The 16,585-nt window shown below is 31.6% G+C and overlaps 4 protein-coding genes across 4 annotated transcripts; 2 read left to right on the forward strand and 2 right to left on the reverse strand.

Moving 5' to 3' along the window:
- Positions 1 to 76: 76 nt before the first annotated feature.
- PHYBLDRAFT_189587 (hypothetical protein) lies at positions 77 to 5,087 on the reverse strand (the record flags this gene model as incomplete). Its single annotated transcript, XM_018439680.1, has 13 exons — positions 77 to 933; positions 1,156 to 1,261; positions 1,393 to 1,459; positions 1,623 to 1,966; positions 2,016 to 2,029; positions 2,361 to 2,377; positions 3,144 to 3,215; positions 3,339 to 3,404; positions 3,472 to 3,563; positions 3,719 to 3,870; positions 4,090 to 4,558; positions 4,792 to 4,892; positions 5,067 to 5,087. The coding sequence occupies 12 exons, from the start codon at positions 5,085 to 5,087 to the stop codon at positions 1,237 to 1,239; spliced, it is 1,440 nt and encodes a 479-aa protein (XP_018283467.1). The 3' UTR covers positions 77 to 933; positions 1,156 to 1,236.
- A 378-nt stretch (positions 5,088 to 5,465) lies between these two features.
- On the reverse strand, positions 5,466 to 6,700 carry PHYBLDRAFT_120120 (hypothetical protein; the record flags this gene model as incomplete). The annotated part of the gene is made up of 5 exons (XM_018428728.1): positions 5,466 to 5,677; positions 5,773 to 5,958; positions 6,060 to 6,159; positions 6,339 to 6,479; positions 6,611 to 6,700. 5 exons carry the CDS (start codon positions 6,698 to 6,700, stop codon positions 5,466 to 5,468), a joined length of 729 nt encoding a protein of 242 aa, XP_018283468.1.
- A 350-nt stretch (positions 6,701 to 7,050) lies between these two features.
- N19M (NADH-ubiquinone oxidoreductase subunit NI9M) lies at positions 7,051 to 8,166 on the forward strand. Its single transcript, XM_018434270.1, has 3 exons — positions 7,051 to 7,218; positions 7,430 to 7,516; positions 7,861 to 8,166. The coding sequence occupies exons 1-3, from the start codon at positions 7,146 to 7,148 to the stop codon at positions 7,902 to 7,904; spliced, it is 204 nt and encodes a 67-aa protein (XP_018283469.1). The 5' UTR covers positions 7,051 to 7,145; the 3' UTR covers positions 7,905 to 8,166.
- Positions 8,167 to 12,693: 4,527 nt separating this feature from the next.
- On the forward strand, positions 12,694 to 12,888 carry PHYBLDRAFT_95167 (Homeodomain-like DNA binding domain-containing transcription factor; the record flags this gene model as incomplete). The annotated part of the gene is made up of 1 exon (XM_018443884.1): positions 12,694 to 12,888. A coding segment is annotated over one exon (195 nt), but the record flags the coding sequence as incomplete, so codon positions are not given.
- Between the last annotated feature and the right edge of the window lie 3,697 nt (positions 12,889 to 16,585).

The raw sequence follows: 16,585 nt of genomic DNA on the forward strand, positions 1-16,585 counted from the left end.
GCATTTTTAACACAGTTATATTGCTCAATCTATCAAAATTTACTTTTTGTAAATATAAGTATATATTTGTTTTCTTGCTTTCCTATTCTTTATTTTTTATTTTTTATTTTCTTTTCTTTCATTCTTTCATTCTTTCATTCTTTTAGTTTTTTTTTTTGCTGGTGATGTTGTTGTTGAAATGTAAAGAAAAAGTGAATAGGAAATAAGGGAGGAGGGAGTGAAGGAGCGAAAGAGTGGAGAAAGAAAGATAAAGTAACAGATATAAAACTGACAAAGAAATATAAAGAGACAAATTGTTACAACAAGGGTGAATTATTTTTTCCCTTATTAAGTAAAAAGGTGGGTAAGAAAATAAAATTGAGCAAGAAACAGGAAAGAAAATAGGAAGAAAGTAGAAGTCGAAAACAGGACAACATTCTAACATCATTTACAAACAAGCACAAGCACAAGCACACAAATTAATAATGAAGTGAAGCAAATGAGTGAATAAATGAGTGAAAAGAATGAATAGGGAAAAATGAGTAAATGGAGAAAAGAAAATATATAAAGAAAAAAGAAAGAAAAAGAAAACAATAGTAATAATGATAGTAATAGTATTTTTTTTTCTCAATCAATTTCAACGTCTTCCTCTTCCTCGGTCTCTGCTTTTACTTCTAGAAGGAGATCTGCTCATGCTTCTACCGCGTCCTCGTCTAGGACTGTCGCTTCTTCCACTAGAGTAACTATCATAGCTTCTGCTTCTGCTACCCGAATAACTCCTGCTTCGTGAGTAGCTTCTGGGAGATCTGCTACGAGAATAAGAATAGCGTCTTCCGCGACGAACAGGAGATCGGCTGCGAGATCTGCTGCGAGAAAATCTTCTTCCACTACCAATGTAACTATCTACACGAGGAGCTCCTCCGCGACGTCTAGGAGGTGGTGATGAATAACGACCTAGCAAAAGAATTATTATTATTATTATTATTATTTGATATGGTTTTCCATATAATCATAAGAACATCCTTTTCATCTTCCTTTTTTTCCATTAATAGGTTTAAGTATCTAATTATATATATATATATATATATATTCACTACACACACACACACACACACACACACAGATCCACACAGAAATATATACACAATCACGTTTGTTTGTTTTTTCTAGTCTAACCTCTACGATTGACAGGAGATGCTGCTCTGCGTCGTGGAGCTGGAGGTGGAGAAGGCAAGCGGACAGGAGCAACCTCGCATGTTAAATGTTTACCGTCCAATTGTCCCTAATAATGCCAAAGCAAATCAAAGCAAAGAAAAAAAAATAGAAGAATATATATATATATATATATATATTGTCAGCCTTTTTACAACTTTCACCCTTTACTATAATCATTATAATTATTTGAGAGCTTACTCCATCCATGTGGCTAATGGCCTTTTTTGCTTCCTCATCAGTTTCAAAGTACACATATGCTTTACCACTGTTGGCATTCACTAATATATAGAGAATATTATGTACAAATGGACACATATATTTGGAATGAGCAAGAAATTTGTTAGAATATATCTTATTTTGTAAAAATGATATAATTAATAATAAAATACTAATTGTGATTTTAATCGCTAAATCATTAATTGTCTTACATCGCTTGTTGAAAGGAAATTCGAGCTCGACAATTGTGCCATATTGAGAGAAGATCTCTCTCACATGCTCAGATGTAACATTGCGCGTCAAGTTCATGACAAGCACACCATTGCCTTTTGCTGCAGCTACTGGGCTGCGAGAACGAGCGCGAACTGGCGACAAAGAACGGTCTCTGCCTGCGCGGGAAGAACGCGAATAGCTTCGTCGTCTAGGCGAACGTGAGCGTGAACGTGAGGGTGAGCGTGAGGGTGAGCGTGAGCGGCTAGGCGAGCGGCTATACGCAGGCGAACGACGACGACGGGCAGGAGAAGGCGATCTAGACGAACGAGATCTGGAGATTGCCCTGTTTGTGTTTACATTGTTACTTTCGCGTAATTAAAAATCAAATTTACTTTACTTTCTTTATCTATAGATATATACTTGAGGTACACTTAAAGCTTTACTACTCTTTTCTCTTTTTATATGTCAATTTCTTTTCTTTTTCTTTTTCTTGTGTTAATCAAACACTTCTTTTTATAACACTCTTTTTAAAAATAATAGTAGTAATAAAAATAAAATATGTGCGTGTGCATTGACGTGTACATGTATATAAATATATATAAATATATATATATAAGAAATAAACCTACATGATGCAGTTGTTGTAATAACTGGATTGACTCAACTGTACAAGTCCTTCTTTGGGACTTACGAAGATTTTTCGCTGTATGTGAAAAGACGTCAGCTACGTCACACACCTTTATCCTCCGCCCCCCTTTTTTTAATATATAAAATATAATAATTTAATTCAAAAGACACTAGCAAATAGAGACAGATTCATAGAGAAAAATGTATATATAGTGTATATATATATATATATATATATATATATTAGATATGAGTTTATTAGTAATATTACAATTTCAATGTAAATGCAATGCAATGTAAAGTCTTGTTTTTGGTTTTGGTTTTGGTTTTGGTTTTATGTTTATAAAAAATAATATAATATGTGTATATCACTTTCTTTCAATAGTTGCATGTATTTTATATATGATTTTCCCCTTTATTTTCTTCTTTATCATCTTCGTTTGTTAGAAAAGAAAAAAGATATAAAAAAAAATGGGTTTTTTGGATGCCTTTCTAACATGATTATTCTTTTGTACAGATGAAAACAAGAAAAGCAAAAAAAAACAATATTTGCGCTCTACAATCCGCCGAGTACTTATTATTACTATTATTATTTCGTTGTTGCCTTGCGTTGCGTTGCGTTGCGTTGCTGTTTTCTTGTTTTGGTTCTTTTTCTTTTTGTAGGTGTGTTTTTTCTTTTCTTGCTTTGTAAAATTTGGTGTGGTTGGTTTGTTGGTTTTGGTTGTGTTGGTTAATTGATGTGGCTTTTATAGATCGTCATAGGTTGTCAAGGCTCTTCTTCCAGGTACAGGACAAATATCCCGGGGATCTTTATTGATTTAGTGTGAAATGACCAATGTAATTAGTAAAGGAGAATAAAAGCCTAATAAAGCGTTTCTATTTCTAATTCTTACCAGGCTTTGTAATGGGTGAAATATCCCTACTTGCAGAGTAGCTCTGCATTTCTTCCTTTGCTAATGCACCGTCTGCAAATAAATAAGTAAGAAAATGTTCATTCATTCATTAATGAAATGGTGCAATAATGTAAACAGAAAAGAAAACCTAAAAATTATAGATATACATATAATTCATTAATTCATTAAAATTACCTTCATCTGTCCAAGGTACATTTCCAAATCCAACTCTGTTTCTCTCTGGTATCTTTGCACGATTGACTAAGTTTAATTGTTAATAAGAATGGATTTCAATTACCTTTGCTATACAAAATCAGTCTTAACTCACCTTTAATGCGACGTGTACCCAACAATGCACCATGCATACTCTGAATAGCAGCAAGTGCACTTGGCTTGTCCTCGTAAGTAATAAATCCATATCTAAAAGTATCAATAATATGAAAAACAACAACAGCCAAATCCACGCACGCACACATAGAGAGAAAGAGGTACAAAAAGAAACATAATTGGTTGGTGGTTAATTAAACAAGAAACAAGATACTCAATTTTGCACTCATAGCATATAAATTACTCACTCTTTGCCATCAACCATTCTGACTTGTCGAATAGGTCCAAACCGTGAAAATGCCTGTTCAAGTTCATCTCTGGAAACCCGTTCAAGATCACCCACATAAATCTTTGTGGGAAAGAATTCAGTATCAATATAACGTGCAGCAGCAGCATAGGGCTATTAATATTAAATACAAAACACAAGAAAGAACACAAATAAGAATAAGAATAGTAGTAGTAGTAGTAATTATAGAAAAAGAAGAACATTTTTAATATACACCCATACACTATACTAAACTACATTTATATTATCTATATACCACATAAAGAAGATAATATAAAGAGAAAGTAATAATAATAATAATAATAGAAAATATATATATTTATAAATATTTACATCTCTTGCATCTGGGCTGTGTCCTCTGTAACCATGGCTCGATCTTCGTCTTCGTCTTGAACGGTCATGATCCTTTTCATCCTCAGAATCCGAGTGTCTGGATCTTGGAGTATATCTACGTCGTGGTGATGAAGATCGTCGTCTGCGGTGGTGGCTGTGGTGCTGTTGTTGATGGTGCTGTTGTTGCTGTTGACTATGGTGGCTATGATGGCTTGATTGGTAACGTCTGGGGCGGCCTTCACCATCACTGCCAGAATCATGTCCGTAATCTCCTCTAGTGTGTCTTCGGTCGTCTTCTTCTCCATCGTATTCGCCATCTTCGGTGTCTTTACGTTCTGATGTAAATTTATGTCTACGACGCTTTACTCTTCCAAACTCGTCCAATTCTTCTTCTTCTTCTTCTTCGTTATTTTCTTCTTCGCCTGCTTCGACATCGCTGCTGTGTGATTTTTTATCTCCTCGAGGTTTACTGATAAAAGTAATATATATATATATATATATATATGATTAAAATCTTATCAGGTTATCAATCTACTCTTCTTTTTCATCATCATCATTTTATCTTCAAATAATAATAGCAATAACGACAATAATTCTTACGTTAATCTACTCTGATCAAATTTGCCTAATCTGCCAAGTCATTCGAAACCAGTTGGTGAGTTTACTACTGTCATGTTTAATTATCTCGGTTCAAAGTCTTACGGTTGCTTAGTAGGAATTTCGGCAGGGAGTTTCTCAGAGTCTAAATTGCCGGCTTCATCAATGTGAGGAGTGTCTTTGGGAGGTGAGTCCATGCGATCGGTCTAATGGAAAATAAAAGGTTGTTTCAAATTTAGAAACAGAGACATATGCAAATGTACACATATATACATACACATATACAAATAAGCACAAAGTGTGTATGTATATACTCATATATATCTTCTAAAGTACTAATAAAATTGTCAATTGCTCATTATTGTCTATCAAAAACTTACAGTGGTTTCTAAAGACTGCATTTGTACAAGAAACTTATTAAGTACATGTAAAAAAAAATGAAATAAAAATAAAATAAAAGTTTTTGAATCAAAGAGAGGAACGCGGACTGTTGTGACTGCGCATTTTGCCACAAGTGCATAATTTTTGTGCCCACGGCAATATATTTTATATCTTTGTTCTTTATATTATGCTTTTTATTAGTCCAAATGAATAAGGTAAGCAAGTAAGTATCTTGATTATTTCCTTGATCGTTTGAAGTGGTATAATCTTTTATTCTTAATATAATTACTTGATTGATTCGATTAGATTAGATTGAGTAATTGTTACAGGATATACAATTGTAGAGAAAGAAAAAGAAAAAAAAAAGGGCCCAAAATTATTGTAATTTTGGTTTTTATCTACATCTCTTCCAAATCATCATCTTCTTCTTCTGACATTAAGATATCCTCCTCGGGAAAATCACCTGTAACCACCTTGTTCGGTCTAACAAAACCTCCACACTTTGGTGGACAAAGGAAGTAGCGTTCGCCCTGAACACTACCATCGTTTTTTCCGAGAGGTTCGTCATACTGAACACCTACCCACAATCCAGGCTGAAATTCAGTTGTGCCTTTTATATACATATATATATACATATAAAAAGATTATTATATTATACAAACACACGCATATACTTTTTATTCTTATTCTAATTATGGTTCTTACCGAGGAAACGAACCCAGCCTCTTCTTTTGATGGTGGAATCTTCACCCATCTGGATCTCACATCTTTCTCCGACCTTGATTTTCATGGCTGCTTCATTATTTTGGCGTTCAAGCTCTGCCATATCTTCCAATGCCTCTTTAGAGAAGCGACCTAGTTTATTACGTTCCTTAAAGGCACGCACACTATCTAATAAAAGCATATATACGCATATGCATAAATAAATGAAAATAATATATATATATATATATATATATGGGTGACAATGTACTCTTGGTATTGACATTTACCGTTACGATTTGCATATTCTTCCTCGGTCAATTCAAATTTTTCTACTAGTGAAACGTCTGTAAATTGGTTCTTGACACGATGAGGATTCAAATCCGTAATCTAATTCAATTAATATATATATATACATTTATGTATAAGTACACAAAAACAATTGTTTAAATATCATGGTTGCATTGATTGATAAAATCAATGTTATGTAATATAATATATAATGTAAATTAATTTTATTTTATTTTATTTGGACCATTTCCTTATTACAGGGTATAAGAAAAACTTACGTGAAGGCGCATGTAATTTTCAACGGGATATGAGCCCAGCATGCGATCATCATCATCAAGTGGTCCGATGAGGTTGTTTCCTCTAAAGAGCTCGATTTTCTGGGTACCAGCGGGAATTCCGGTGATTGGTTCAAGTTTGCACTATCGTATTATAGATAATGATGTTTAGATGTATGTAATGCATGTACATTTTTAAAAGAAGCATGTCCTTTCTCTCTTTGTCCTGAAAATATAGGATGATGTATAAAAAAATATTTGATATAGAATCTAACCTTGAGGTCAAGAAGTGTCAAACCCTTGTCAAATCGTCTTTCGGATTCGATATTCTCAGATGTGCTGACAATAACTGTTACAATTGACATGTTTTATTTTTATTTTACTTTGATAATTGTAGTAAGATGAGATGTGTATATGTATATATATATATATATATAAATGTGTGTTTCTTTTATATATTAGATTTTTTTAAAAATATATATATATATAAAAATAAATTAAACAGTAGTGAATCTGCTTTCGATTCCATCAAATCGGTTCAGGGACGACGTCAGCAATAAAATTTAAGCAAAATAATTAATTGTCCGACCATATTTTCAATTTTTTTTTATGTATATAAATTTTATAAACTCAGAATGCAATAGAGAGAGAGAGAAAAAACAATTTAATTACCTCCACCCCCCCCCCCCCTCCCTCACCAAAAAGGACAAAACAAGTCATTATTTTTTTATTTTATTTTTATTGGCGCGACTGCAACAAACCTCTAATTTTCTAATTTTTTTTGGGAACTTCTTTAACCTTTATTACATTATGTTGGGATCTGTTCACCGTTTCGCTCTCGAGAGACCTGTCATCTTCTGGTCATTCGTCATTGGCTCTGCTGGTGCGTTTTTTTTTAGATATAAAAATAAAAATTTGTAGAGAAAAATAAAATAAAATTATTTTATAATTAAAATTTACGCACGATTTGTAAATGCAATTCATTCACATAATTTGTGGTCTGTTAATGTGTAAAAGCTAATGTAATTTACAAAAATAAGAAATAAGAAGGGAATGATAACGACCAACTGACGCGATTGTTGAATGTTTTATAGGCCCATTGATGGTTTGGACTGTGCCTACCATCCGCCGTGAATACTTTGGCTTCAAGGGTGTTGAGCGTCTTCCAATCACATACCCCCGTACGTTTAAAATTCATTGATTTCTTATGTGTATATACACATAATAGACGAGTAAAATGAATGAATGAGTAGACAATAAGTATATGGAGGGAGAATAAAGAAAGAAAGAAAGAAAAAATAGTTAATTTTCTAGGCAATTGGAGAGTCAAGAAACTGATATTAAATAACTTGTCAATTTTATATATTATCTACGCACACGTACACACATAAATACGCATACGAAATTTTACGAAACTTTTACGAAAATTTTACGAAACCGTTATGAAATCCTGCTACAACACATGCATTTATATATCTGCATACACGCACCTACGACATCAACACATAACTATATACATATATAGTTCCTAACCGTGCACGCAACCCCCCTGCTGGCTACGAAGATTGAGCATAATTTGATTGCAACCGTCCGTTCCCTCTTTCTTTTTGTACATTTTCTGTAGAGATATGAAGAAGAAGAAGAAAGATATTTACAAAGGGAATAGACAATGATATATATTTATTCATATATCTATCTATTCATATATAAACATATATAAATATATTAAATAATAAGAAAAAAGAAAGAAAGAATATATATATATATGTGTGTGTGTTTTTTATTAAAAAAATAATTGATTGATTGATTGATTGATCTAATTATGTCTAGTAAAGGACGAGCTTGTCTATTGGTGGAAATATATAGTAAGAGAAAGAGTAGAGAGAGAGAGAGATACGATCAAGGTTTCAAGGAGATGGGCGTGTGATAGTGAGGACACGTTATTTGTGACCCTCTATTGATCCACAAGGGATGATTTATCTTTCTTGTGGGAGCGTTTTTTTTGGGTTATTTCATATTGAATAAATGGCGTGAGTTTAAAGAACGAAAAATAAAAGAAAGATTAAGAAAGGCAATCTACGGGTAATTTAAATCACTTTTTTTTTGTATGGGAAAAAAATGTCAGATATATTATACTCTACTATATTATTGGTGTTTGATGTCCTTGTCCTTTGTCCTTATCCTTGTTCTTGCACCTATACTTGTACTTGTACTTGGTATTATTATAATTATAAATAAAATCAAAATAAAAACGCCCGGTTTTGCAATTCATGTTGTTTTTGTCATTGGGTTCAATTAGTAACAGTAACGGTAACAGTAACAGTCATGGCTTGTCATAATGAGAAAGGAAATAGAGTTTCTTGTTTAATTTTCTCTCTTAATTATCAATCGGATAATCTTTATATTGTACAATGGTGTGTAAGGAAAAAAAGAGAGAAAGATAATAATAATATATATTATTGTTACAATTTAGACTTTAAGACCATCAAACCAAGCTCTTGGGTCACCAATGAAATTTATTGGCTTTTGTAATCTTGACAAAAGAAAGAAAAAAAACATCATAAAAAAGAGAATGAGTGAGAGAAACTAAAAATTCCAGGGCAAAGAAAGAAAGAGACAGCCAACCAACCAAAGAAAGATGTACAAAATATTATTGTGGTTTTTGTTCTTCTTGTTAAAGAAGCGTACCAAATAAATATATATCTATTGGATATATCATGTTGTAATAAAGTTTCAAAATAATTAGAGTAAGAAAATAAGGATATTTTGGAAATCAAGGTATGTTTGAATGGAATCAACAAAGGACTGTTATCTTTAAAGAGCAAGAGAGAGAGAGAGAGGGAAAGGAGAGAAATATGGACTGTGTATTTCTCTCTCTCTCTGTGTGTGTGTAGAGGGAGAGAAAGGTACACAAACAGCCAGAGGTGGAATCCCGCACAATGTAGCCTATAATGGTGAATCTCCACTACACACAAATCAAGACTTGACCTTGTAATTATGCGTACAGTTGCTACAGTACACAAGCCCAAGTCATCAGATTTCTTAACAAACCAACCAAGCCAAGTCAATTCAAACTAAAAAAAAAAACTTTATGATTTTGAACACACATCTACAAACATCTACAAACATGCACCTGTTGAACATTTTCCTTTTTCTTTTGTTATAAAAAAAAAGAACAAGATGTTTTTTTTTTCTTACTCTGATTTTTCTTTCTCTATTTATTTCAAAGTGAATAAATGAATAATTAAATGAAAAATAAAGAGGTGACTTGATAATATTTTCTATACTTTTTTTTTTTTAAAAAAAAAGAAAAATCTAAAATGAATTTAAGCTTGTGGTTGTCATGGAAAACATGCTAAATATTACTATGGAAACAGAAAAAAAAGCAAAAAAAAAATGTATGTGACCTTTTAATTTTATTTTCTATTGTTGTGACAACCGTTGCTATGGTTAATAAAATGAATATGTGTATACATAAATGCGTGCGTGCGTGTATATAAGAAAGTGTCATGTATTTCAAGCACAGAATAATAATAATAAATAAATATTAAAAAAAAAAGACCATGAATTAATAATATCAAAAAAAAGGAGAAAGAAAAAATGGGACGTAACACACATCTGTTAATCGAATATATATATATATATACGTGTGTGTGTGTGTATCTGTGTCTGTGTCTGTGTGTATAAAAGGTATGATCAGTCGTGAAGATTAACGCAAAGATAATAATGATAGTAATAATAAATACTTATTATTATTTTAGCTTTTGGCCAATTATACTCCTTTACTACTAACCACCACCAAATAAAGAAATAAAAAAAGGGCAATTGTACTCTAGAGATTCTTTCAAGAATAATAAAAATAAAGAAAACTTTAATAACCGGTTGTCGTGTGTTGTATCGTGGCAACCATATTGCTTATCCTCTATATATATACAAATTTGAAACAGAGAGTTATTTTTTATTCTTTAATTTTGATGTCACCTATAAAAATATAGCACTTTTTTTTTTGATTTTTTTGTCGTTATTTTACAGAGGCATCAAGACAAACACACGCTCGCTCGCTCGTTCGCGCGCACATGTACATGTACACATATCAATGCATAAATTATTGAGTATTTTATACGTAACTTTTAGTCAGAAAAAGGAGACTATTTATCAATAATATTAATAAAAGAAAAAAAAAAGATTATTGTATTATTATTGTTATTTTCTAAATGAAAATATATATATAAAAAAATTAATAACGGTGAAAATATTATATTCTGCGAAGTTGTTGAGACACAGATATTTCCTTTTAATTTATCCAATCAGACAACCGTGTGTAAGAACCCTGTCCTTTTAGTTTCTATTGCCATTTTACTTTTAATACTCTCAAATAAATAGCTTTTCTTGGTAAGTTTGCCGCACTAATAATATAAGCACATAATACTTTACCATCAGCAACAACATCAACAACACATATTAAAGTATTTGATATAAATATCAAATAAATAAAATAAAATATAAAAATATAATAAAAAAGGTTGGGGTTCGGTCCAATGGACCTTGTCACACAAAAAGGGATCTGCTGTGTGAAGGGACAAGGTGGTTGTAGCGACAGTTAGTATTGGTGGTGGTCCTTTATTAATATATTTTATTTCCAATACTACTACTACTACTGCTACTACTACTAATAATATTACTAGTACTATAATTATTAATAATACCATCACTTTTGATATACCTTTATATTTATATATATACAATCTATAAAAATTATGTATATTATATTATATTTGTGTGAACAATGAGGTTAGTGCGCAAAGCAAAAAAAAAAAAAAAAAAAAAAAAAGACAGGTAAAAATCAGATGTTAAATGTCTAGAGGGCGGGGAACCGAGGATCTCAGAATTGGCCCACTTGAAGTCTTTAGCTTTGTTTCGGCGACCTAAAGAAGGAATAGAGAGAGAGAGAAAGAAATGAAAAAAAAAGTATAAATTATAATTCTTATAATACGTATTTATTCATATAAATTATGTAGAAATTGTATGAGGTGATTTGATAGATTAATTTATTATTATTTATTATTTTTTTTTAAAAAAAAGTAAAGTAAAATGGCTGTAAGATTAATAGATTAAACTGATAACAAGATGAAGACTAATTCATGTGTATGAATGAATTAATGTACGTATAAAGAGTAACGTAAGATCAAAGAGAAATTGTAAAAAAAAGAAGGCAATGCAATGTAATATAATATAATTCTTGTAGGCGTAAATCATTAATAAGAGTATATAAATTGATCTCGGACCAGGTCGAGGTTAATCACAACTACCAAAGAGTTACCAAGGCACCAAAAAGAAAATTAATAATATTAATAAAAAGGAAAAACATAAAGGCATTCCTACTTTTGGTGTGGCAAATTAATCATGCAACCCTATCACTCCACAATGACGGGTGATTGCGATAAAGATCATAGATTAAAAAAAATATTAGCAAATTCATTTAATAAACCACTTAAAAAAAAAAGACACCGTTTTTGATATCCTTCTTCCTCTTCCTCATCGCACACTCGTCTGTTAAGGAAAGCAGGAAAGAAAACCAGGCCTATTCGTCTCGATCCGCTTCGTTTTACTCTTTCTTTCTTTCCGTCATCACAGCTCGGGAATACACACTACACCACAAGCACTACAATTTATAACATACACCCACACCAATTTACTTTTTCTTTTCTTTTTAAGAAAAAAACAATAACCACCACTACCACCAATACAACAATTCCTATTACCGTCCCTGCTACCGTCACCGTTATTGTTACCGTTACCAAGACAACAGATACTACCAGCAACAGCAACTCGTTTTATTATTATTTTTTATAATTACTGTTTACTATTATCTACTACTCTATTGTATTATATTTTATTTTATTGTATTTTAAAATAAAACCAAAATAAAACAACCATGCTCTCAGTCAACAGTATGCTCAATCGACACGAGCCAACGTCTCATCAGACCCACAGTCGGCGACCATCAGCTCTGGACATTGCTAGCCTGCTCTGCCCTCTCGATCCTCCGACAAAAAGCCCTCTTTTGTCTCCATCGATCACCTTCTCGCCCTCGAGTATTTCGTCCTACTACAGCCCGTCTGACTACACCCACCACTCGCCTGAAGAAGAATGGGAGCAAACCCACCAGCAAAAGTCGTCGTCTATCCACCACAACAACCTGCTGCCATTGCCATCCCTGTCGATGCCTCGAGGACTATTATCCGAAAGCTTCACCAAAGATCTCTGCCACCGGCCTCGTTCTCGGTCAATCTCATCTTCTTACTCCTTCTCAGAGCCCGAAGACCCCACCAACCCTGACTCTGTTGACGAATGCCTCAAACCAAAACGGCGGAGAGCCAATGCAAAGCAATTGGAGGTCCTGAATCGCGTGTTTGAGCGAACATCGTTTCCTACGACTCAGGTGCGGAATGAACTGGGGCAGCAACTGGGTATGAGTCCCAGGACGGTGCAGATCTGGTTCCAGAACAGACGCCAGGCCATTCGTATGCAAGAAAAGAAGCAACCCAAAGAATCCAAATCAACGCCAACATCGACATCGACATCGACACCATGCTAATGATTTTGATTTTCTTATTCTTATTCTTATTCTTATTTTTACTATTATTATTCTTACTCTTACTCTTACCTTTACCGTTATTCATTCAATCATTTGATTCTCTCTGATTTACCATACTTTATATTACGCACCCACTTCTACACTCCTTTTTTGATTCCCTTTTTATTTCTTTATTTTCTTTTGGCTTGCTCCTCTTCTTCTTTTCATTATTTGATTTGATTTTATTTTGTTTAGACGGCGCTGTATAAACACAGCTGTAAATCATTCAGCTAAACCAAACACCACCAACCACCAACCAACCACCACAACTACTCCATTGTCATCATCATCATCGAACTCTCCTCCTCCACCTCTCTATCACCTCCTACTCTTTCTCTATTCCTTTTTTTTTTTATCTCTCCTGCTCTCCATGCCCTCACTATATTGATACTTATTTATTCTCGCTTGTATGATTCCCTTTATTATTCTATATCCTATTCACACACACACACACTCTCTCTCTCTTTATCTTTTTGATATTTGCTCCTCATTTGTTCAGTATCACCTAGTCTCCCCCCCTTTTTTTTATATTTTCTATATAATATATATACAGTACACCGTTACAGTTCAAATTTTCTTTTATTATATAATTATAATTATTATTATTATTATTATTGTTGTTTGTTTTTTCTACTTGTGAATACTAAAGAAAGATTTTTTTTTAATTAAAAAAAAAATCGCAAAACAATAACAGTAACAATAATAGCAGTGTCTAAAATTCAATATGATTCATTGCTTGCTTCTCTGAATGGTTACTTGAAAGTTTGAAAATAGTAAATATTTAAATATTATTATTATTAATTGTTGTTTGGTGTAACTTGTGTTTTACTCTCTGTCTATCATTTTTCTTTCTTTCTTTATTTGTTTGCGGAATCGAATGTATTGTTAAAGACCATTGTATTTATTGATTTATTTTTTTAATATGAAAACCATAGATAAGTAAAAAAAAAAATTATATATATAAGAGAGAAAGATCTTCAAAAGATGTCAATAACATGCGTGCAAATATTATATATGTATATTAATAAGAATGGGCGTGGGTCGATGTATATATTTGGCCCAAACTTTAAAATCCTTGTGGTATCTTTTTTTTATTTGAGTTGTAAAATAAGCAGTTATTTACAGTGTATACACTCATATGAATATATATATATATAACATAATATAAGAAACATGCCACTTTTTATATAGAAATATAAATATAAATAAAAAATTACTAACCTCTCTACGCATTTTCATTTTCTTAATAAAAAAAAATTATGAAATAGAATTTAGACCTGTACTCAGTCAGTAGTTCAGTCAGCCATTTTATTCAAGTAAAGTTATCTATCTATCTTTACACACGCACATTCCACCCACACAATTAACCCTTTTTATTTGTATTCATAAGAATATGAAAAAGAGGAAGCAAAATTTATTTTTATTTATTTTCAAATTTTAATTTTATATACACTAATTAATTATACACAACATCTAACATCTAATCCAAGCCACCCGTCAAGAAAAATGATAACCTAAGAAAATTGAAACAAAACAAAAATAATATTTAGTTTCAATGTTCACAATTGTGTAATAAATGAAGATCATTTGAGACAAAAGAAATATATATATTGAACACAAGTGTCTGCTCAGTGATCTTGGTAATAATAATTAAAACATCAAAACTCTTCAGCTGCATTTTTTTAATCATTGCCCACACTTGTGTTTATATATTTCTTTTCCAAATTATCTTTTTTAAAATCTTTTTTTCTTACCATTTTTTTTGATATTCTAAAAGGCAATATATGTATGTACATTCAACCTTGATCAATATTTAACAAAAAGAAATATCACGATTGGAAATTTCACTTATCAAATGAAAAGTCTACAAATTTCATTTGGAAGAAATGTAAGTTTTTTTTGTACTTTTTTTTTTTTTTAAAAAGTATATAAATATATATATATATTTTATCAGGAAAAAAGGTGGTTTCATTTCCACGTCCCCGCATAATGCACCGGCGAAGATGCGCGTAAGAACGTGAGTCAAACGCAAATTACAAACATCATATAAAATATATATATATATATATATATATATATACGAACAATAACTACTTGGGGATTTTAAATAGACTTACCAATTCAACTTCTTTTCATGTCTAAAATTGGATCATGAGAATCGAAAATATTAAATACATAGATATTATACATATATATATATAAAAGAAAAAAAAATAAGCAAGTGAAATTTTAACAGGGATATTTATATAAAAAAATAATTAATTTTTTTTTTCAGAAAAAATTTATTTAGATCGGACTACAAATAAGAAATAGTAAGAGAGAGAAAAAAGAGAGTCCTCTGGTTCCCATTTATAGAATTGAGATTTGATTCTGGTTGATTTGATTGGATAATTAATTAAAATTTTATGTACATTGATATTTATACATAAATTATACTATAGTATATAAATCTATATAATAGATCCCTTTTTTTATTTTTTATTATGATGTGTGTGTCCGTAGTGTGGCAGAATGTATAAAGCGAATGAAATGTGGCCAACAAGGACAACAACAACAAACAACAGGATATTTTTTTTTAGCACCTTGCACAAATCCACGTCATCGCTCATTGTACACTTTAGTTTTTCCGATAATTTAGTTTTTTTTTTATATATGTTAATATTTGCTTGGCTTAATACGATCTGTACGCACACTTACACTATACGATGCTTGATACACTCACACAAACAAAAATAATAAGAGCAAAATAAAGAGAGAGAGAGAGAGAGAGACTTAGTTTCATATCAATAAGTGTGTGTGTGTGTATTGCTCTCTCTTGCTTGTGTATCCAAAAGATACAAAGAAGTGTGTAGATAAACTTATGGCAATAAGCTTTGTGGCTTGAGTCTTTTCAATTGCACTCAGCATTACGAGCATCTTTGTTTTTTGTTTAATTCTGTAATCATGCCATTAACCAATTCAATTCAAAAACTGATATTAAAAGCCTTTTTCTTCTTCTTTTCTTCACACGCCTTTTGTACTTCTTTATCTTTTTTTTACAATTGAAAAATATATAAACTCTTCAGCTGCTTGGTAATCTCTTGTTCTTCTTCTTTTTTTTTTACTACTCAACAAAAGGCAAGAAAGTTTGGCCCTTTCTTTATTTTCATCAGCATCATCAGCATCATCTTCTTTTCTTCTTACTTTTTTCTGTATTTTAAAACAAGGGAAAATAATAATAATAATAATATATATATATAATTTTTTTAAAAACCCTGGAATTTCAATTTTCTCTCTTTCTCTTTCTTCCTTTCTTTCTCTCTCTCTCTCTCTCTATCTTTTCCCCCTCTTTCATATATATATATATATATATATATTATATACATATTGGTATAGTTATATATATATATATATATATATATTTATTTATTATTATTTTTTAAAAAAAAACCATTCCCTCCATTATGGCTAATGGTTACAGCATGGACCATCCACCAGCTGCCACAGAAACACCACTCTCATTAGACGCTGGGTATGTATATGTATTTAAATACATTGCGCATAGTGTGTATAGTGTGCGGGTCTGTTGAGTGTGAGTGTGTGTGTGTGTATCTCAAAGCGACCTCAAGGAACC

This window comes from Phycomyces blakesleeanus (assembly GCF_001638985.1).
Source record: "Phycomyces blakesleeanus NRRL 1555(-) unplaced genomic scaffold PHYBLscaffold_45, whole genome shotgun sequence".
Taxonomy (NCBI): domain Eukaryota; kingdom Fungi; phylum Mucoromycota; class Mucoromycetes; order Mucorales; family Phycomycetaceae; genus Phycomyces; species Phycomyces blakesleeanus.

Excerpts from the sequence above, each read along its gene's own strand:
- N19M (XM_018434270.1), top strand. The coding sequence starts at position 7,146 with ATGTTGGGATCTGTTCACCGTTTCGCTCTCGAGAGACCTGTCATCTTC. Across the intron at positions 7,219-7,429 it reads ATTCGTCATTGGCTCTGCTG|GCCCATTGATGGTTTGGACT; the intron begins GTGCGTTTTTTT and ends AATGTTTTATAG. Across the intron at positions 7,517-7,860 it reads TCTTCCAATCACATACCCCC|TTCCTAACCGTGCACGCAAC; the intron begins GTACGTTTAAAA and ends ATACATATATAG.